At 47.0% G+C, this 23,034-nt stretch overlaps 1 protein-coding gene across 1 annotated transcript; it reads left to right on the forward strand.

The window, feature by feature from the left end:
* Positions 1 to 10,122: 10,122 nt before the first annotated feature.
* LOC114891162 (G-patch domain and KOW motifs-containing protein-like) lies at positions 10,123 to 19,108 on the forward strand. The gene is made up of 11 exons (XM_029215286.1): positions 10,123 to 10,712; positions 11,495 to 11,649; positions 11,749 to 11,873; positions 13,668 to 13,777; positions 14,577 to 14,790; positions 15,160 to 15,292; positions 15,955 to 16,108; positions 16,287 to 16,410; positions 16,502 to 16,571; positions 17,101 to 17,186; positions 17,280 to 19,108. Exons 1-11 carry the CDS (start codon positions 10,555 to 10,557, stop codon positions 17,409 to 17,411), a joined length of 1,461 nt encoding a protein of 486 aa, XP_029071119.1. The 5' UTR covers positions 10,123 to 10,554; the 3' UTR covers positions 17,412 to 19,108.
* The last annotated feature ends 3,926 nt before the right edge of the window (positions 19,109 to 23,034 follow it).

Below are 23,034 nucleotides of genomic sequence, written 5' to 3' on the forward strand. Positions count from 1 at the left end.
TCAAAGAACCAGCTTTTAGTTTTACTGATCTTTGCTACTGTTTTCTTGGGTTCTATTTCATTTATTTCTGCTCTGATCTTTATGATTTCTTTCCTTCTGCTAACTTTGGGTTTTGTTTGTTCTTCTTTCTCCAGTTCCTTTAGGTGTAAGGTTAGATTGTTTACTTGAGATTTTTCTTGTTTCTTGAGGTAGGCTTGTATAGCTATAAACTTCCCTCTTAGAACTGCTTTTGCTGCGTCCCATAGGTTTTGGATCGTCGTGTTTTCATTGTCATTTGTCTCTAGGTATTTTTTGATTTCCTCTTTGATTTCTTCAGCGATCTCTTGGTTATTTAGTAACATATTGTTTAGCCTCCATGTGTTTGTGTTTTTTATGTTTTTTCCCCTGTAATTCATTTCTAATCTCATAGGGTTGTGGTCAGAAAAGATGCTTGATATGATTTCAATTTTCTTAAATTTACTGAGGCTTGATTTGTGACCCAAGTTGTGATCTGTCCTGGAGAATGTTCTGTGTGCACTTGAGAAGAAAGTGTAATCTGCTGTTTTTAGGTAGAATGTCCTAAAAATATCAATTAAATCTATCTGGTCTATTGTGTCATTTAAAGCTTCTGTTTCCTTATTTATTTTCATTTTGGATGATCTGTCTGTTGGTGTAAGTGAGGTGTTAAAATCCCCCACTATTATTTTGTTACTGTCAATTTCCTCTTTTATAGCTGTTAGCAGTTGCCTTATGTATTGAGGTGCTCCTATGTTGGGTGCATATATATTTATAATTGTTATATCTTCTTCTTGGATTGATCCCTTGATCATTATGTAGTGTCCTTCCTTGTCTCTTTATTTTAAAGTCTATTTTATCTGATGTGAGTATTGCTACTCCAGCTTTCTTTTGATTTCCATTTGTATGGAATATCTTTTTCCATCCCCTCACTTTCAGTCTGTATGTGTCCCTAGGTCTGAAGTGGGTCTCTTGTAGACAGCACATAGATGGGTCTTGTTATTGTATCCATTCAGCAAGCCTCTGTCTTTTGGTTGGAGCATTTAATCCATTCACGTTTAAGGTAATTATCGATATGTATGTTCCTATTACCATTTTCTTAATTGTTCTGGGTTTGTTTTTGTAGGTCCTTTTCTTCTCTTGTGTTTCCCACTTAGAGAAGTTCCTTTAGCATTTGTTGTAGGGCTGGTTTGGTGGTGCTGAATTCTGTTAGCTTTTGCTTGTCTGTAAAGCTTTTGATGTCTCCATCGAATCTGAATGAGATCCTTGCCAGGTAGAGTAATATTGGTTGTAGGTTCTTCCCTTTCATCACTTTAAGTACATCCTGCCACTCCCTTCTGGCTTGTAGAGTTTCTGCTGAGAAATCAGCTGTTAACCTTATGGGAGTTCCCTTGTATATTATTTGTCATTTTTCCCTTGCTTCTTTCAATAATTTTTCTTTGTCTTTAATTTTTGCCAGTTTGATTACTATGTGTCTCAGCGTGTTTGTCTTTGGGTTTATCCTGTATGGGCCCCTCTGTGCTTCCTGGACTTGGGAAGGAAGATGGTCCTAGGCCGTCTTCATTTCTTTTCATTCTTTTTTCTTTATTCTGTTCCACAGCAGTGAATTCCAGCATTCTGTTTTCCAGGTCGCTTACCCGTTCTTCTGCCTCAATTATTCTGCTATTGATTCCTTCTAGTGTAGTTTTCATTTCAGTTATTGTATTGTTCATCTCTGTTTGTTTGTTCTTTAATTCTTCTATGTCTTTGTTAAACATTTCTTGCCTTTTCTCCATCTTTGCCTCCGTTCTTTTTCCGAGGTCCTGGATCATCTTCACTATCATTATTCTGAATTCTTTTTCTGGAAGGTTGCCTATCTCCACTTCATTTAGTTGTTTTTCTGGGGTTTTATCTTGTTCCTTCATCTGGTACATAGCCCTCTGCCTTTTCATCTTGTATATCTTTCTGTGAATGTGTTTTTTATTCCACAGGCTGTAGGGTTGTAGTCTTCTTGCTTCTGCTGTCTGCCCTCTGGTGAATGAGGCTATCTCAGAGGCTCATGCAAGTTTCCTGATGGGAGGGACTGGTGGTGGGTAGAGCTGACTGTTGCTCTGGTGGGCAGAGCTCAGTAAAACTTTAATCCACTGACTGCTGATGGGTGGGGCTGAGTTCCCTCCCTGTTGGTTGTTTGGCCTGAGGCAACCCAACACTGAAGCCCCCCTGGGCTCCTTGGTGGGGCCAATGGCGGACTCTGGGAGGGCTCACCCCAAGGAGCACTTCCCAGAACTTCTGCTGCCAGTGTCCCCGTACCCACAGTGAGCCACAGCCACCTCCCGCCTCTGCAGGAGACCCTCCAACACTAGCAGGTAGGTCTGGTTCAGTCTCCCCTGGGGTCACTGCTCCTTCCCCTGGATCCCGATGCGCACACTACTTTTTGTGTGCCCTCCAAGGGTGGAGTCTCTTTTTCCCCCAGCCCTGTTGAAGTCCTGCAATCAAATCCCACTAGCCTTCAAAGTCTGATTCTCTAGGAATTTCTCCTCCCGTTGCCAGACCCCCAGGTTGGCAACCTGACGTGGGGCTCAGAACCTTCACTCCAGTGGGTGGACTTCTGTGGTATAAGTGTTCTCCAGTCTGTGAGTCACCTACCCAGCAGTTATGGGATTTGATTTTACTGTGATTGCGCCCCTCCTACCATCTCATTTTGGCTTCTCCGTTGTCTTTGGATGTGGGTTGTCTTTTCTGGTGAGTTCCAGTGTCTTCCTTTCGATGATTGTCCAGCAGCTAGTTGTGATTCTGGTGTTCTCGCCAGAGGAAGTGAGAGAACGTCCTTCTACTCCGCCATCTTGGTTCAGTTCTGGAGGTCAGAGTTCCTAAATTCGAGGTGTTGTTAGGGCTACACTCCTCCCGGAGGCTCTAGGGGAGAATCAGTTTCCTTGCTTTTTCTGGTTTCTAGTGGCCACCTATATCCCTTGGCTTGTGGCCCCTTTTTCTATCTTCAAAGCCAGAAGCATAGCGTCTTCCAATCTCTTTATCTTTGCTCGTGTCATCACATCACTTTTTCCTCTCTTATGTCTTTATACATGATTTCTTACTTCTTTGAACAAATTTAATAGCTGTTTTTGAAACCGTACACCTCAGACTGGAACTCAAGTCCAGCTGAAGCCCAGATTGGGACTTAAACCCACTGTCTTTTAATTGAAATCACACACCTGGTCTCAGGACTTAATGAAGCTCTAGTTCTTTATGTCTCATCACAGAAAGAATTCAGTGAGAGACAGAGTGATAGGTAAAAAGTGGATTTATTTAGAGAGATACACATTCCATAGACAGAATGCACTCTGTCTCAAAAGGTGAGAGTGGCCCTGGGAGAAATACACTTCACAGACAGAGTGTGGACCAGCTCAGAAGGTGAGAGGCCCTGAAATATGTGGTATTTAGTTTTTATGGGCTGGGTAATTTTGTAGACTAATGAGTGGGAAGATTATTCCAACTATTTTGGAGAAGGGGCAAGGATTTCCAGGATTTGGCTACCACCTACTTTTTGGCCTTCTATGTTTAGCCTCGGAACTGTCATGGTGCCTATGGGTGTGTCATTTAGCTTATGCTAATATATTAAAATGAGCATATAATGAGGCTCCAGGTCTCTTGGAAGTTGAATCTTCTGCCATCTTGGACCTAGTTGGTTCTAACCAGTTTATGTCTTATCCTCAACTGGTGTGTCATTCTTTTAAAGATTGTACCCTGCCCCCTTCCTTCCTGTTTCTCTTTGAAGTCTTTATCTGTTAGGTCCCACATTTGGGCCCTCTAACAGTTTCTGTTTCCTGTTCTGCCTGCTCCTGCCATGTATGGGTCACATTTTCTTGTTTCTCTGCATATTTCACTGAACATTTTAGATAATATATTATAGCAACTCTAGATATTGATCTGCCCATTTTTGTTTTCATTTGCTTGTTTATTTGTTTAGTGACTTGACTGGACTAATTTAGTCATATCTATTTCCACCTGATGTCCTTCTTCAAAGGGTTCAGGCTTGGGCATGAGCACAGTCACCCTGGAATGACCTTGCTTTTATCCAGGCTCTCTTTGTTTCTTTCCCTGATCTCCTGGTTTAATTTCTGGCTGGTCTGCCTGTTTTGATACCATACCTAGCTTAACCGGTACTAATTTTTTACAGTACCCTGGTGCATAATTTTTTCCAGTTAACCAATTAAAGTCTTATTCAATTAAAGTCAGGCCCCTTTTTCAATTAAAATATGGGGTGGTCTTTTTTTTTAATATATATTTATTTATTTATGGCTGTGTTGGGTCTTCATTTCTGTGCGAGGGCTTTCTCTAGTTGCGGCAAGCGGGGGCCACTCTTCATCGCGGAGCGCGGGCCTCTCACTATCGCGGCCTCTCTTGTTGTGGAGCACAGGCTCCAGACGCGCAGGCTCAGTAGTTGTGGCTCACGGGCCTAGTTGCTCCGCGGCATGTGGGATCTTCCCAGACCAGGGCTCGAACCCTTGTCCCCTGCATTGGCAGGCAGATTCTCAACCACTGCACCACCAGGGAAGCCCGGGGTGGTCTTTTTTTTAATCTTTTTTTTAAATTGAAGAATAGTTGATTTACAGTGTTTCAGGTATAAGTATGGTGTAGTCTTTGAGAGCAGTCTTTGTGGCTTGCTCTGACCCTAGAAGGATTCTTCTTAGCTGTTTCTGTTTTGCTTGTTGCTATCTTGGAGATACCAGCCGCCTCTTAATTGCTCATAAAGCCCTTATTCTTTAACTTCTTGACTTTCTGTCCAAGTAAATCAGTCCCCTTAAGGAGAGCTATTAAACTCTCTGTTCTTTGTACTCCCCCTCAAGAGCTGGGGGTGGATCAGAAGCCCACTTCTCTTGGAGTGACTGACACTCGATCTTCTATGAGCAGGGTGCTGGGGAGGTTATATCCCTTGGTATTATCTGCTTGTCTTTCCCAGTGTGGAACCCCCACTCTAACAGTAAGCTGTGGAGTGGGCAATTGGGGCCCAGTATGCTTGGTCTGCCACACTGGGGTAAAGCTTCCACCCTAAGAATGGGGTCTGGGTGGTAGAAGAGAGCCCCAGACCTATTAGTCATGCGTTCCCAGAATAGAGATTCTGTAACATGGGGCTGGAGGAGATGAGACAAGCTGATAGCCTACACCTCATGAGGAGAAACCACTGCCGTAGACTGGGAACTGGAGGGAGAGAGAGCCCCATGTTCTTGGCCACACTGTCCTGGGGTAGAGCTTCTTTTTGTCACACTGCGCTGGGGTTCAAGGAGGGAGCAAGTCATGGATCAAGTGCCAGACTCTTGGTGTTCTTACAGTGATTTATTGGAGTTTCTTGAACAAATGTTTCGCCATTTCCTGTATGCCCTTACGCAATTCCCAGAGACTTTAAAGTGTTGTTTTAAAAAATAATTTTCAGTAGTTACAGTTGCTTTGTTGAGGACAAGGTCTACCAAGCTCCTAGTGCTACTATTCTGGAAGTGCTTCTCTATTTTTTAAAAAAGTGAAATATACCTAATAGAGAAGAACATGCATACAACATACATGAACAGTTTGACAAATTGTAAAATCAGTACAGTACCTGTGTGACTCTCACCAGGTTAAATTAGAGAATGTTATTAATTTCCCAGAAATCCCCTACATATTCCTCAAATTGCTTTCTCCATTTAACAAAATATTGTAGCTATTGTTCCTTGTCAAGCCATGAAGAATTTTTAAACCTTTTTAGTAAAAGTATGACATACATTCACTCATTAGCATACAGAACATCCTGCCCCAATTTTCCATTCTTTCCTTCAGATCTAGTCTTAGAAATGGAGTCATTGGGTCAGGAAAGGCATATATATTATTATACTTCCCCTGATAAATGTTGAATCAATTTGTGCCCTTATCAGCAGTGTATGAACGTGCCCATTTTCTTCCATCTTTAGTAACTCTGGGCATCATCCATAGTACTTACTATTTTGTGATCTTGGCCAACTCAGTTACCCTCTCTGTGCTGCAGTTCTCTTATATGTAAAATGGATTTTTAAAATAGTTCCTACATCACAGAATCCTTTGGAGGACTAAATGAGTGCTTAGTTGGGCAATTGGCATAGAGAACTTACCACAGAAGTATTTGTCATTTTTACTTTTGGTCTTTACCAATGAGTTAAATGAAGAACAACATTTTATTATTTATTTATTTGCATTGCTTTGAGTATTAGTGAGGTTGAGAATCTTTACATGTGCTTCATGGCTATTTGTATTTCCCATTTCGTGAACCACCTAGTTATGTCCACTGCCCATTTTTCAGTTGGGGGTTGCTTGCCTTTTACAGTTATTGAACTACAGGAGTTCTTTGTGTATTGAGTACATTGTCCCTATACCTTTGATATACATTACTTTTTTATTTTTATTTCTTTATTTAAATTTTTGGCCACACTGCCTGTCATGCGGGATCTCCCCAACCAGGGACCGAACCCACGCCCCCTGCAGTGGAAGCCAGAGTCTTAACCACTGGAGTACCAGGGAAGTCCCTATATTACTCTTCTTTTTTTAATTTATTTTAGCTGCATTGGGTCTTCGTTGCTGCACGTGGGCTTTCTCTAGTTGTGGCGAGTGGGGCCTATTCTTCGTTGCGGTATGTGAGCTTCTCACTGCGGTGGCTTCTCTTGTTGTGGAGCACGGGCTCTAGGCACGCGGGCTTCAGTAGTTGTGGCACGTGGGCTCAGTAGTTGTGGCTCGCGTGCTCTAGAGCACAGCCTCAGTAGTTGTGGTGCACGGGCTTAGTTGCTCCGCGGCATGTGGGATCTTCCCAGACCAAGGCTCGAACCCGTGTCCCGTGCACTGGCAGGCGGATTCTTAACCACTGTGCCACCAGGAAAGTCTCCCTACATTACTTTTTTAAAACACGACTTTTGTCATGTCACATAACCTTCTCATGACTCTCTCATCACATGCAGCAGAAAGTCCTAAGCCTTGAATTCCTCGCTACCCGTGACCAAGCCACTGCACATCACTCCAGATTCACTTCCTGCCATCTTTTAGAAAGCTTTTTACATCTTCAGCCCCTCTTAGAAGTGGTATCATGTACAACTAATCCCTTTCTGTCTTCTCAGCCACCCCTTCCCACAGCCCTGTTTGTCTGCAGCCATAACCACACTGGTAACCATGGGTTTTTCCCATAATCCCATATGAGTACCTTGAAGGAAGGGCATGTAACAGAGTAGGTGCTCAATTAATGTTTATTCAATGAACAAAAGAATAAATGGTTGAATTTGCAAAACTTTCATATTCTTCCTTCATTGTATGGCAAGCAAATACTTTTCTCAATGCTTGTATAGAAAAAATTTCCTGATTTTGTTTTCAGAATGAAGGAAAGAGGAAAAAAAGTGTCTTTTCTCCCATTACATTTTCACCACAAAGTTTTGCATCAGGACTTGGCATGAGCTCTGTGGCACATGTCAGGAGTGAGTCAGAGACCAGGTGTGAACCAACCCAGAAGGCAAGACCCTCAGGGACCTCTGGCCCTAGCCTGTGTAAGCCTGTATTGTGCACACTATCTCAGGTGGCTGCTTCAGGAAATGGGTATCACTTCAGCCATGGACAGTTCACCTCCCAGGCAATGTTCATATCATTAGTAATAAGATATAATATTGTGAACCCTCTGATATGATGTGATGAGAAGGGCACATTACCTTTGTGTCATTCTTGCCAGGAACCCATAACCTCAGCCTAATTGTAAGAACTCATCAGAGAAGCCCAAACTGAGGGACATTCTACAAAATAACTGAACTGTACTTTTCAAAAATGTTAAGGTCATGAAAGACAAGGAAAGAACAGGAATTTTCACAGATTGGAGGAGACTTAAAAAGGCATTACCGGGGCTTCCCTGGTGGCGCAGTGGTTAAGAGCCGTACTGCCAATGCAGGGTACACGGGTTTGATCCCTGGCCCGGGAAGATCCCACATGCCGCAGAGCAACTAAGCCCGTGCGCCACAACTACTGAGCCTGCGCTCCAGAGCCCACGAGCCACAACTACTGAGCCTGCGTGCCACAACTACTGAAGCCCACACGCCAAGAGCCCGTGCTCCACAAGAAGAGAAGCCTGCGCACCTCAACGAAGAGTAGCCCCCGCTCGCCACAACCAGAGAAAAGCCCGTGCGTAGCAACAAAGACCCAAAGCAGCCAAAAATAAATAAAATAAAATAAAACAAAAATTTTTAAAAAGGCATTAGCATTATATGCAAATTATGATCCCAGATTGAATCCTGGAACAGAAAATTATCATTTAGTTAATTGTATTGCATCAATGTTAATTTCCTGATTATGATAATTATACTATTGTTATATAAAATGTTTAGGGGGGATCTAGATATACAGGGACTCTCTATACTATTTTTTCAACATTTCTTTTAGTCTAAAAGTATTTCAAAATAAAAATTTAAAGTTTTTTTTGTTGTTGTATATTTTGAAAACCAAAATGGCTTCTCCCTTGAGATACCAGGGCCCATCCCAGGATGCCCAGGGCTTGTAAGCCTCAAAACATGGCCACAAAATTGACTGAATATTGGGCTTCCTGTTTTCAAGAGCAACCTCTGACCCACCATACTATTCTACTTTCCAAACATTGTGACTCTGTCCCCATTTCATTTAATTATATGTATAGCTTCACATTTAAAGGCTCTAGTATATTCATTCCACCCAAACCATGTGCTATAATTCATTTAGCCCATCCCCTTTTGTTGTTCATTTAAGTGGTCTTCAAGCTTTTGTTACAATAAATAATACTCTGATGAATCTCATATAAAAATAGTTTTGCACATCTTGGATGATTTCCTTGGGATGAATTTTTAGCAGATTTGTAGTATTCTTTCTTGTGACTATTTGTTTAAGTATCACTCTTCTACTTCACAAACTCTAAAGGTCCTACTCAGAGGCGTCTGTCTCATTAATCTTCTGAGGGCTTAGGACCTGGCTCTCACAACATATTTAAAGTTGGTAGGAACTATTTTTTTTTAAAATCTGTTTTGAGTGTCACTGTTCCCCACTAGACTTGGGGCCTCTAGAGAGGAGGCCAGACTATTTTATTAATACAGTTGACCCTTGAACAATGTAGGCATTAGGGGCACTGACCCAGCGCAGTCTAAAATCCCTATATAACTTTTTTTTTTTTGGCTGTGTTGGGTCTTCGTTGGTGTGCACAGGCTTTCTCTAGTTGCGGCCAGTGGGGGCTACTCTTCATTGCAGTGCGTGTGCTTTTCATTACGGTGGCTTCTCTTGTTGCAGGGCACTGGCTCTAGGCACGCAGGCTTCAGTAGTTGTGGCACGTGGGCTCTGTAGTTGTGGCTCGCGGGCTCTAGAGTGCAGGCTCAATAGTTGTGGCGCTTGGGCTTAGTTGCTCCGCGGCATGTGGGGTCTTCACGGACCAGGGCTCGAACCCGTGTCCCCTGCATTGGCAGGTGGATTCTTTTTTTTTTGAATTTTATTTTTTTATACATCAGGTTCTTATTACCCATTTTATACATATTAGTGTATATATGTCGTTCCCAATCTCCCAATTCATCACAACACACACACCCCCAGGTGGATTCTTAACCACTAGGCCACCAGGGAAGTCCCTAAAATCCCCGTATAATTTTACAGTCTGCTCTCCATGTTCTGCATCCTCGTATTCAACCAATCTTGCATCATGTAGTACTGTAGTAGGTTGTTTAGTGAAAAATATCCACGTATAAGTGGACCCTCGCAGTTCAAACCCGTGTTATCTAAAGGTCAACTGTATTTGAATCTAGAGTTTGTCCACTATTAAATCTGTCATCTTGTAGGTACCACTTACATGTCTATTATTTATTATTGTACACAACTGGCACTCACAGATTTTTTTCTCTTTTTTTTTAATAAATCTATTTAATTTTATTTATTTTTGGCTGCGTTGGGTCTTTGTTGCTGCACGCGGGCTTTTCTCTGGTTGTTGCAAGCGGGGGGCGGGGGTGGCTACTCTTCGTTGTGGTAAGTGGGCTTCTCATTGTGGTGGCTTCTCTTGTTGGGAGCATGGGCTCTAGGTGAGTGGGCTCAGTAGTTGTGTCTCAAGGGCTGTAGAGCGCAAGCTCAGTAGCTGTGGCGCACAGGCTTAGTCGCTCCGCGGCATGTGGAATCTTCCCGGACCAGGGCTCGAACCCGTGTCTCTTGCGTTGGCAGGCGGATTCTTAACCACTGCACCACTAGGGAAGCCCAGATTTTTTTTTTAATGATTTATTTTACCTACATTTCCCACACCAGTAGGGCACAGTAACGCGCACACAGTAGGCGACCAATAAACGCCTACACGAAGGAGTGACGACCTAGCAAGAAGGAAGCCACCTTCTACCACGCCTACCTTCCCCAAGAACTACATTTCCCTGTACGCCACGCGCTCTTGTGAAGTAAAAAGAGCGGCAATTACTTCCTACTGCCCCTATCCGCCTTCGCCTGGCGGTGCCACAGTGTTTCCTGGGAAAGGTAGTTGTAGCGCTGGTGGTCAAGCCCCAGCACAGCGAGCGCAAACTAAACTTCCCAGCAAGCAGCGCGCCGGCCTGGGACGAGGGGAAGATGGCGGACGCCAAAGATGGTGTTTTGTGGCCTGCGGGAGCCTCCAGTGCCCCAATTTCATTCACCTTCAGTCGCACGTCCGCCCGGAGATGGCTGGCGGGAGACGCGGCTCCGGAGAAGGATTTCTTGAAGACCGAGAAACGGAGGGAGCTGCAGAGGTGAAGCGCTGGGTGTTTCATCCCTTGGAAAGCGGTGCGGTGGGTGCCTGCGGGAGGGTGGAATCTTGAGTTGATTTTCTTGGTGACAGTGGCCTGGGAAGTCTGAAGCACAGCCGGAGAAGATCCGTGGAGGTCAGAAGGCGGGAGTTAGTGGGGGAGGTGGGGAAATTGGACCTGTTGGCCGAGGGGATTGAGAGGAGAGGATGTATTCCTGAGAGGGTGTGTCTTTAGGACTTGGGGACCCTGAGGAGCGTGCGTTCTGAAAGAAGGAAAGGAGGGGAGAATGACAGGACTCCTAGTGTCCCAGGTGAAGCGTTGGGGCTTCTCCCATACGGGGAGCAGGATGGAGTGGCAGATTGAGGTTGGGGGAGGCTATCGTCAGCTTAATTAGGAAAGGAAAGTCTGAGGGAGGGACTTCCAGAAGAGAATCAACCATCTAGGAGGCTGGTGTGGAGCCCGGAGCTGGGGAGAGTCTGGGCTGAAGATGGTGATTTTTAGGTCATAGTGGAAACCACAGAAGTGGGTCTTGAGATGAACAGAGGGTCCAGAACTGAGGACTGATTCTTCGAAGGCACTGACATTTAAGAGTTGGGGGTGGGGGAGAGAATCCAAAGAAAGCACCACCAGAGGTATAACAGGAGAGCCAGACAGGAGAAGGGAGGGTGTAGTCAATGGGGCTGGGGGTGTGTTTGGCTCTTGTGTTTCTTCTGAATGAAGGGTTGTGGCTCAGAACTCACTGATTGTGCTACTCTCCCAACTTCACCCCTCTGTGTCCACATCAGTGTGCAGCCCTCAGAAGCCCCTAAGGAACTTGTCATCCCTTTGATCCAGCATGGCCATCTCAGGCAGCCACCGACCCAGGCCCCTGGGCCATCCACACATACTGAGGTCTTGGTGGATGGGATGCTGTCCCAGGCTGTGAAGGAGCTCATTGAGGGTGAGTGCTCCCTCCTTTGCCTTGCCCTAGTGAAGGAAGAAGGGGAGGAAAATGGAAGGATAGGGTGGAACCTCATTGCTCCCTCCCATTCTTCTTTAGAATCCACGAAGTCTCTGGAGGAGAGAGAGAATGCGGGTGTCGACCCCACGCTCGCTATCCCCATGATCCAGAAAGGATGCACCCCCAACGGGGAAGGGGCAGACAGCGAACCCCGGGCTGAGACAGTGAGCTGGCCCCTGGCCTCCCTCCTTCTCCAGTCTCTCACTGCCCTGTCTGCTAGGACTTGTGTCCCTGCACACAGCAGGCAAAGTCTGTGTGTGTACTAAAGGCCTGCTGCCTCGCCCTGCCTCCTTCCATCCTTTTTGGAAGCATTAACAAATGAATCCAGATATTGAGGTGTGAAAAGATACTTGGATTCTGGGATTATCTGAAGGAGCTGAGCAAAGGGAACAGGAAATATAAAGATCCTGAGGGTAGACTCTGCCTGGAGTGTTTGAGGAACATCAAGGAGACCAACGTAGCTGGAGTGGAATGAGTGACAGGGAAGAGTAGTAGGTTAGGTCAGAAGTGGGCCATGGTGAGGACTTTGGCTTTTACTCTGAGTGAGGTGAGAGCCATGGGAGGGCTCTGAGCAGAGAAGGGACAAGACTTATGATTTGACAGGCTCTCTCTTGCTGCTACAAGCAGAACAGACTAGTAAGCAGAGGTGGAGGCAACGAGAGCAGCAGTCCAGGCTAGAGGTGATGGAGACTCAGATCAGAGTGGTAGGAGTGAGGCCGGGAAGACAGGTAGGGTTTAGTGAGAGGGAAGAGGAGGGTGAGTGCTCCTAATGGCAGCAACCACCCAGACAGTGGCGTGGTGGCAGAAAATCAGTGTGGTGTGTGTCCATCAGTGACAATCTGTGGTGTGTCTAGAGCGAATATAAAGAATTGAGGGAGTGATGATGGGAGGTGATAACAGGAGAGGTGAGGGGTGTGTCCACAGAAGTAACCAAGCCTGTCTTTCATACCCATGGACCCTACTTTTCACCTCTTCGTTCACAATTTTTTGGCAATGCTTGTTTGGGTCCTAGTTCTCCTATAGCCCCAAACCAGAGAGACTCTTTCGACTGAACGGTTCTCATCAGCCTTCAGACATCCTCTGGTATCTTTCATCTTAAAAAGACCTTCACTTCACTCTCCATCCTGTTCCAGCTTTGGCCTCCTTTCTCTAATTTTCCCTCTTCTCAGAGCCTTCTGCATCTCAGTTGATCACAGTTCCATCCATCCTTCCTCTCCAAAATACAACCAGAATCTGACCACTTCTCACCATCACCACTACCACTTCTCTGGTCTGAGCCACCAGCATTTTTCATCTGGACTATTGCAGTAACTTCCTCACTGGTCCCCTTGTGGCTGCCACCCTATCGTGGCTCCTGCCCAGGTCTCCTGATTAATCCCTTACCACCGCTCTTTGCCTCCACATCTGTTTCAGTCAGATTGACTTTTATAATGCTCTCCACACATAGCAGATCTTGTCCTGCCTCAGGGCCTTGCTCTTACTGTTCTGTCTGGAGGACTCTTATCTTCAGGGTTCCCTCTGTCTCTCCTCTGGTCTCTGCTCAAATATGAACTCAGTGACACTCCTTTCTTCAGCCCTCTGCATCCCCTTAACCTGCTTTATTTTTCTTCATATGACTTATCACTACCTGGCATATCATGTTTTATGAATTTTATTTATTCTGTCTCCACAACTAGAATGTAAGCCACACAAAGGGCAGGAGTTTTTGTCTGTTTTGTTCACTGTTTTATCCCCAGCACCTAGAACGGTAGCTGGCACAGAATAGGTGCTTTATAAAGATTTGTCCAAGGACTGAACATGGAGGAATAAAGTGAGGGATGGCAAGAGGAAATAAAAATTCACCCTTGAGCTGACTGGAAAAGAAGTCTCGAAGGTCACCCAGTGGGTCATAGCAAGTACACTTCAGAGGGCCCACTGTAAGCCAAGCCTGACCGTCCTTCCTCTGCCTGAACCCATAGGTGCCGGAGGAGGCCGATTATGAGGCAGTCCCTGTAGAGGCCTATGGGCTGGCCATGCTGCGGGGCATGGGCTGGAAACCTGGCGAGGGCATCGGCCGTACCTTCAATCAGTGAGTTTCTAGGGTAGGGGCAGGGGACAGCAGACGGGCCAGGGAACAGACCCCCATGGTTACCGCCCACCTAGAACCATCCAGGCAGGGAGAGGGCACATTACCACCCTACGTATTTCAGTAGCCCCTTCCACTACTCTTTAAGCCTCCTATTTGCCCTTTGAAACTCCATTAAGAGATCCTATTCTGTAAAGATTGCCTCTCTGGGCATCAGCTTCCTCATCTGAAAAATGGGGATAATAACAGTACTGACTTCCCAGGGCTGTTGTGAGAGTTAAGTGAAATGATACACATAAAGCACTTACAGTAGGCCCTGGCCCCAGGTAAGCATAGGCTAAGCACTTGCTATTATCATGATCATACAGATTACAATCCGTTCTCCACAGTTCCAAACTCTAAAGAATTCTGAAAACCAAACTTTTTTTTTTCCATAAACTATTTGGCAGCCAAATGTGAACTGAATTGACATTGAGCTTTTTACAATCTGTTTCTCTTGCTTGGTATGAATAGTCATGGTTTCCCATGTAGAAAAATTAGTATATTTTGTTATTGGGATCTGCCTCATATCCCACTGTAAATACTGTGTCATAGATGTTATACACTGTAGGTTATTAGGTTGAACCAAATAAAATTGCCATTTCTGCAGGTCAGAAATAGTCCCTAATATGAGATTGGGAAGGATACTCTCAAATATATTGATAGGTTGGGATTTGGGTGGTGGTTGGGGGTAGGGGTGGGGAACGGAGCGCTGAAGACTGATGCATCCCCCCAACAAGCCCATATTCTGTGTTCCCTGCAGAGTGGTGAAGCCCCGTGTCAACTCACTGAGGCCCAAGGGGTTAGGGCTGGGCGCCAACCTGACTGAGTTCCAGGCCCTGGCCCCCACCGGCCCCCACCACCTGCTGAGGCCAGATGAGGAGCAAGAGAAGGATAAGGAAGACCAGCCTCAAGGACTGGTGCCTGGAGGAGCTGTGACGGTTCTTTCTGGCCCTCACCGAGGCCTCTATGGGAAGGTAAGGAACCAAGATGTGCCTGGAGCCCAAGACAGGCAGCAGGGAAAATTGACATGAGGGTCAGAGGGAGGCAGAATTGGGTTTGGGGTATAAAGGCTGGAAGTCCTTGTCTTTCAGGACTGCCTGGCCTGCCGCTTCATTCAGTAACTCAGGACTGCTTGCTGGGCCTTTCAGAGCCTCAGTTTTCAACTAAAAGGGAGAGAATGCCATATGCCACAAGTCCCTGAGGATTACATACTTAAAGTGTATCCCAGCCCCACAGTCTGCCGGGAGAGGCACAGGGGTCAGGCCTATTAGAAGTAAGGGTGGACAGCGTGGTCCTAGGAACGTGGGTCAGGTCCACTCACTTCTTCCCCCCCAACACTTTAGGTGGAAGGCCTCGACCCTGACAATGCTCGGGCCATGGTCCGTCTGGCTGTGGGGAGCCGCGTGGTGACTGTTAGTGAGTACTGCCTGCGGCCTGTCTCCCAGCAGGAGTTTGACAAGAACTCCTTGGATCTGAGTGAGTGAGCCTCTTAACCTAGCTGGGGGAGTTGGAGAAGTATTCCTGGGGCGGGGGTTAAATCTGCAGAGGGGCAGGACAGTGGTCTGCCTGGCAAGAGTGACTTCTAGTCACAGTTAAGAGGTGAGAATGAACATAGTGGTTTGTTCAGTTCGATTGAAGAGAGGTTGATCTAGTACCCTTGGGTCTTTAGCCTCTTTCTGAGGAAGAAGGAACAAGTGTGGAAACCAGTTCCTACCCTTGGGATGTCTTTGTCTCTTTGGGGTGGTGAACCTCTCTTTTGCTAGGGACTGACAGCAGCTAGGACTAGGGCATGATGGGGAGGAAGGCATTCTAGGCACGTCAGTAGGATGGATCCGTTTGGCACATAGGAGATGGGAGCTGACAGCCCTCCAGGAGTCCCTAGCCCACCCTAGGCAGCTGACTCAGGTAAGCACTGACAGGACAGGCTAGCGTGGTTGAGCAAGGCTTCCTGAAGGAGGCTGAGACAGTTGAAAGGAAGGGGAGAGCATTCTAATAGCCCAGACAAAGGCTTGATGGTGAGACGGGCACTTTGGCAGTTGGGAGGTGGCCTGGTGGCCTGAGGCTGAGGTGTAGCCTGGAAGGGAAGAGAGGGAGACATTGAGGTTGTTTCCTGGTTCTCCCCACACCCCCTTGAACAGGCCAGGTGAGCAAAACTTCCCCAAGGCAACAGAATGGAACAACCTCATCATGGAAGGCCCTTCAGGATCAGGACCTCCACGTCCGGCAGGAGGACTCAGCGAGGAAGCGGAAACACCATCCAGACCGGTGGGACCCTGAGCATCTCAGATGGAGGTAGGGGTCAGGGCTGTGGGGAGGCTCCAGCAGTCAGAGAAGGCTTCTAGGGCAAGGCACGTGCCTAGAAGGAACTAGGAATGGCATTATGAGTGGGTTTTAAGACATCGGCAAAGGTGGGATGACCAGAATGTGCCTCTGATAAAGAACTAAGCCTGGTGTTGGCCCCGCTCCACAGACAGGATGAGCCTGCAGCCAAGAGTGAGAAAGCAGCTCCCAGGAGTCAGCACTGGCTGCACAGGGACCTGCGTGTGCGGTTTGTGGACAAGCTGCACAAGGGTGGCCAGTATTACAACACCAAGGTGGGAGCCCTGCACCTGGGTCCGCTTCCTCCCCAGGGACTGGGCCCACTTAGCTCTCTAACATTCTCATATCCCCTGGCCCTTTCCCCAGATGACAATCGAAGATGTCCTGAGCCCAGATACCTGTGTGTGTCGGACAGATGAAGGCCAGGTCCTGGAAGGTGAGTCTGAGGGATGGCCATTGGGTTGTTATCATCCTGGAGGCTGATTGAGAGGGCTGTCTTGGGCCAAGAGCCTGGCCAAAGGCGGGAGGTTGGACAGAGTTAGGTTTTTTGCAAGACCCAGCATCCTCTAACAGATCATTAGACGCTTCCATGATGGTGAATATCTGAGCCCCACTTTCCTCTTCTGCAAAATTAGCACGGAGATAACCTATTTCTCCCTCTTATAACTGGTGCCTTGTAGGGATGTGTGTAAGCTCCCCGTGCAGGGCAGGGCATACAACGTGCCCACAATAAATGGTATCTGCTATCACCCCCACCCATCATCATCATACATAAATGCTCCTTTTATTACAACTATTGCCAGGAACTGCTCCTTAGGTTTTCTCCTCTGTGAAATGGATGTGGGGGCCTCGCATCTGTCAACAGGCACAGAGTGGCACCAGAGAATACAGGAAAGGCCCTTCTGACAGGACCCTGACTGGGCTGACCCTTGCTGCGGGTCTCACTCCCCTCTCCTTGTCCACAGGCCTGAGGGAAGACATGCTGGAGACCCTGGTCCCTAAGGTCCAGGGCAACCGGGTGATGGTGGTGCTGGGGCCATGGGCTGGAAGGGTGAGTCCAAGACCTGGGAATGGGCGCGGGAGCACTCAGGGAGTGTCCCTGAGTCTGGGTTGGCCTTGCTGACTCCACCCGCCCCTACTCTAGGTGGGCCGTCTGCTGGACCGGGACAGAGAGCAGAGCCGGGCTCTTGTGCAGCTGCAGAGAGAGAATCAGGTGGTGGAGCTTCACTATGATGCCATCTGCCAGTACATGGGCCCCAGCGACTCGGAGGACTGACCTGTGGACACACTCCCATCCCCCAGGTTGTTACCAATCCCGTACAGTGTGAAAAGCCTGCCTTCACGAAGGTGGGGGGGGGGTCATGGTTCCGCCCTCCACTTGCAGTGCAGCCCTGGGACAGGATGGACCAGAAGGGAGGCTAGAATCAAACCTAGTATTTACCAGAACTTAGTATATAATAAAAACCAGTTCTGGGCTTTCCTGGTGGCGCAGTGGTTGAGAGTCTGCCTGCCGATGCAGGGGACGCGGGTTCGTGCCCCGGTCCGGGAAGATCCCACATGCCGCGGAGCGGCTGGGCCCGTGAGCCATGGCCGCTGAGCCTGCGCGTCCGGAGCCTGTGCTCGGCAACGGGAGAGGCCACAACAGTGAGAGGCCCGCGTACTGCAAAAAACAAAAACAAAAACAAGAGATCATAAATGGTGTACTGAGCTGTGAGTGGAGATGGGAGCTGCGCTGATTGAGGTGGGAACCAGTCCTTTTTTCAGCCCCACCGCCCAGCTTGGGCTGCTCACCAAGTGGAAGGATCCATCCGCTCCCGAGCTCACTATCGGAGTCCAGAAGCTCTGAACACTGTCCCCGAGCAGAGACTAGGGATTCTGGAACACCACATCTCTGGACAACTTTCTGAGCAAGAATCTAGCAGGCTCTGCTTTTACTTTTGGTCCAGAGCAGATGCCCAGAGGATATCTTGAGCCTGTGACAGGAGTCAAGTGGAAGGGAGGCTTCTCCCCACCAATGGGACGTGTTAGCACTACTTTCCAGAGGAGTCAGTTAATCTCGGGGCCCCCGTTTTAGTCCCAAAACTTTGAAGGTGAAAAAATTTTGTCTATCTCGGGTAGAATTTCTCTGGTTGCTCCAGGTAACTGGGTTCTCAAAAAGGTTATCCTTTTTCCATTAAAGGGTTCCAGAGAATCCTTTTTCCTGTTTAATGGCCTAAGATACAAAATCAACAAGGGAAGAAAAAAACATCAGGGGAAGTCAGAACTTTAGGCACAAGTGTTTCTAAATCATCCCCAGTCACTAAGCCATTGATGTAATTAATGGTATTTGAGTTAGATCTAGGCTTCTGGTATAAACTCCTGATGCTTCAGAACACAGCACAGCTGTGGAGAATTTAAACACTTCCCCCTCAAGCAGGATAATAAAGGTGAGCTTCTGTCCTTGCCAAGCAGAGACAGACTACCCTTTTGAGCCAAAATGAGCAGGTATAGAAAGACAGTGAGTTGGCCAGATCAGTGTGCCTAGTAAGGCAAGGGATGATTAGAAAACCTTCCAGTATAGTAACCCCAATATGAGGAACACTTACACAGACCGATTTACTTTTTTTTTAATCGTCCCTGCTTAATTCCAGAACTCTGTTTTCAAGATTAGCCAAACAGGGTTGTTAAGACAGATACCAGAGAACAAACCCCCACCCCCAGTTGCTCGTTCTCGAGTCATCATCGTGATTGCACACGCTGCCCTGGAATTCCAGGCTGAGTTGTATTTTTAATCTTGGGAAGGGTTAGGGGACTTCCCTGGTGGTCCAGTGGATAGGACTCCACGCTCCCAGTGTAGGGGGCCCGCGTTGGATCCATGGTCGGGGAACTAGATCCCACATGAGTGCTGCAACTAAGAAGCCCGCATGCTACAACTAAAAGATCCCACGTGGGGCTTCCCTGGTGGTGCAGTGGTTAAGAATCCGCTTGCCAATGCAGGGGACACGGGTTCGAGCCCTGCTCCAGGAAGATCCCACATGCCACGGAGCAACTAAGCCCGTGCGCCACAACTACTGAATCTGCGCTCTAGAGCCCGCGAGCCACAACTACTGAAGCCCGCATGCCACAACTACTGAAGCCCGCACGCCTAGAGTCCGTGCTCTGCAACAAGAGAAGCCACCCAATGAGAAGCCCACACACCGCAACGAAGAGTAGCCCCCGCTCACTGCAACTGGAGAAAAGCCCGCGCGCAGCAACTAAGACCTAACGTGGCCAAAAATAAAAATAAATAAATAACTATTTAAAAAGATCCCACGTGCTGCAACTAAAGACCTGGCGTGAGCCAAAAATAAATATTTTTTTAAAATCTTGGGAAGGGTTGGGAGTTCTAGAGGTTCCCAATTTGGCACACCCAGAAATCACTTTCCTATGCTGTTATGTGCTTCACCCAGTCAAGAAGGCCGCCTCCTTTCTCCAAATCATAATAAATCCATCTTGGTAATGCCCTTGAGAAGGACAGAAAGCTCCTCGGGGAATGGGCCTGGTCCCATGTGTCTGCCCTGCAACGTGGCATAACCTGGCAGTTTCAGACAAATCCCTCCATCTCCTCTGTGCGCCATGACACTTAAAACAGATCTTTCACCAGATCTGGTTTCCTGGAGTTAATGTTTCTCCCGAGCCTGCCTTTGGAAATGGGGCCTGAAGTTCTTGAATACGGCCCTGTGTCCAGAAGGCCTAGCCCTCGGCAGAGCGCCTGGTCCCCCCAGGGCAGATCATCGGTGCTTTACATGCTTGCCCTGAGAGGATCCCTCCTGATGCCTCAGTTTGAGGACAGGGCTGCTTACATTCCTGGAAGCGTAGACAATATCAGGAAGCTTTCCCGATCTGCCCCTTGTTCATTGTGTACAAATACCCTTTGAGTCTGTGCAGTTTTCTCGGCTGCTGTGCCTGCTGCCAGTATTGCCCCTTAGGCAGTGGTTACTGCAATGACAGCTTCTGTGAGCCCATGAACTCTCCACAGACCACTCACAAGCTGGGGACCGTGACCCGTACAATTTGTCCAGACTGGCTTCCACATCACAGGGTCTGAGCAAGATGTGGGTGAAAAAGCATCTGCCTCTTCTGCCAAGTCTCCAGAAGTTTCCCTGGCAGGGTGCAACCTCTGTTAAAAAACTGTCCAGACACTGAACCAGGAATGTGTGGCAGCAGACTCAAGAAGCAGCTTCTCTGCCTTTTGAGAGAGAAGCGAAGTATTTGGGTGATTGGGACTACTGCGTGGGGCTGAGCTTGGTGGAGAAATATACAGGTAGGCCCTTCGTTTCTGACGTTGCTTCCTCAGCCGGGGGATGCTCCCCTCCACTCCCACACTGGGGCCTCTTAATCTCCATGTTTGTAGCATCAAGCAGAGAGAGAAAGTATGCAACAACTTGGAAAGCTACATCCTCACCAGGTTACCCCTATTTCTCCAATTCATTCATCAGGCATCTGTGGGGAACCCCTACTGTATGCCAGATACTATTCTGCATGCTAGGGATACAGTAAAGGGTAAATCATTCATTCAACAAGTATTGAGTCTCCATTCTACGCCAGACATGATTCTAGCTACTGAAGATTTAAAAAACACCATAAACAAAACAAAGATCCTTGCCCTTGTGGAGCTGACATTCCAGTGGGGCTGAGAGGCAATAAGCATAAGAAGTAAATGATCCAGTATGTTAGAAGATGCTAACAGCCATGGGGCTGGGTGGGGGGGAGCGGGGAGAAAGTACAGCAGGGTAAAGGGGATCCAGAGTGGGCAATATTCATAGGATGGCCAGGGAAGGCTTTACTACAAAGGTGACATTTGAGAAAATATATGAAGTGAGGGAGAGTCATGCAGCTATCTGGAGAGTGGTCTGAGTCAGGAAACAGAAAGTGCAAAGGCCCTGTGGTGGCACCATTGCTGGTGTGTTTGAGGAATAGTGAGGCCAGTGTGGCTGCAGGGGAGTAAATGAGGGAGAGGGGATGTAGGAGGTCAGGTCCGAGAGGTACTATGGTGCTTTGAGGGCCACATGCAATGTTCTGACTGAGGTGACAATCATAAATCTCCATGCAGCCACTGCCAGAGACTGCCTGTTGATGCCACCCCCACCCCCACAGCCACATTAAATACAGCTGCCCATCAAGTGCTTTGGTCAGTCTGGCTGATTTCCACTGTCAGGAACTGACTCTCCCACTGGCTGCCCAGTGGGGCTGCTGGAACTTCCTGGAAGGCTTACTTCTCTGTCAGTGCCAGTGGGGTACTTTGAGGCATTGCCTCAAACTTGGGAAGCAACTTCCTTCCCAGGCCTCGGAGGAATCCTCAGCACTTCCACACCCCACCCCACCCCACCCCCATCTTTAACCGCTTCTCTGGAAGAGTTATTGTCTGAAAACAGACACCACCAGCTAAAGAGGAGAAGCACTAAATGTATCCTGTTTCCCCACAGCATCTCAAAAGAGGACTAAATGCCACAACGTTGCTCACTAATCTTTTGGTAGTACTGATTTTCCTTATAACCTCATCCCATCCTTGTCTTCAAAAGTGCTTTAAGTCCTTGGGGAATTGCAAATTAAAAACAACAATGAAAAAAAATAAAACAACGATGAGCTACCACTACACACCTATGAGAATGGCAAACATCCAACACACTGACAATACCAAATACTGGTGAGGATGTGGAACAACAGGAACTTTCATTCATTACTGGTAGGAATGCAAAATGGTACAGCCACTCTGGAAGACCGTCTGGCCATTTCTTAAAAAACTAAACATACTCTTACCATATGATCCAGCAATCACACTCCTTGATATTTACCCAAAGAAGCTGAAAACATATCCACACAAATACGTGCACATGGATATTTATAGCAGCTTTATTCATAAGTGCCAAAACTTGGAAGCAACCACAATTGTCCTTCAGTAGGTGAATGGATAAAGGAACTGTAGTACATCCAGACAATAGAATATTATTCAGTGCTAAAAAGAAATGAGCTATATAGCCATGAAAGGAAACTTAAATGCATATTACTAAGTGAAAGAAATCAATCTGAAAACGCTACATACTGAATGTTTCCAACAATATGACATTCTGCAAAGGTCAATACTATGGTGACAGTAAAAAGTGGTTGCCAGGAGTTAGAGAGTAAGGGAGGGGTGAATAGGCAGAGCACAGAGGAATTTACTGCAATGAAACTACTTTGTATGCTACTTTAATGGTCGATATGTGCCATACATTTGTGAAAACCCACAGAATATGCAACACAAAGTGTGAACCCTAATGTAAACTAGGGACTTTTGGTGACAATGATGTACTATTGTCAACAAATGTAGGTTCATTGATTGTAATAAATGTACCACCGTGGTGCGAGATGTCAATAGTGGGGGAAGATGTGCATGGAGGTAGGGGCAGGGGTGTATTTTCTACTCAGTTTTGCTATGAATCTAAAACTGCTCTAAAAAATAAAGCTGATTCTTTTAAAAAAGCGCTTTAAGAATCTTTATGAAAATTAGAGATACACCACCCCCTTTGTCTTTGCCATATCCTATTAATAAACTGTTTTCAAAAAGCAGTTCTTATTTTTTATTTTTCTATTATTATTATTATTTTGCGGTACGCGGGCCTCTCACTGTTGTGGCCTCTCCCGTTGCGGAGCACAGGCTCCGGACGCGCAGGCTCAGCGGCCATGGCTCACTAGCCCAGCCGCTCCGCGGCATGTGGGATCTTCCCGGACCGGGACACGAACCCGTGTCCCCTGCACTGGCAGGCAGACTCTCAATCACTGCACTACCAGGGAAGCCCAAAAAGCAGTTCTTATATATTCTAGATACAGATACTTTATCAGATATATGCTTTGCAAGTATTTTCTCCCAGTCTCTGGCTTGTCTTTTCATTCTCTTAATG

This window comes from Monodon monoceros, unplaced genomic scaffold (assembly GCF_005190385.1).
Source record: "Monodon monoceros isolate NGI ecotype Baffin Bay Population unplaced genomic scaffold, NGI_Narwhal_1 Contig7122_ctg1, whole genome shotgun sequence".
NCBI lineage: Eukaryota > Metazoa > Chordata > Mammalia > Artiodactyla > Monodontidae > Monodon > Monodon monoceros.

Coding starts and splice junctions, on each gene's coding strand:
- LOC114891162 (XM_029215286.1), top strand. CDS start 10,555: ATGGCGGACGCCAAAGATGGTGTTTTGTGGCCTGCGGGAGCCTCCAGT. Junction 11,650..11,748: donor TGTGAAGGAGCTCATTGAGG/GTGAGTGCTCCC, acceptor ATTCTTCTTTAG/AATCCACGAAGTCTCTGGAG. Junction 16,411..16,501: donor GCCAGTATTACAACACCAAG/GTGGGAGCCCTG, acceptor CCCTTTCCCCAG/ATGACAATCGAAGATGTCCT.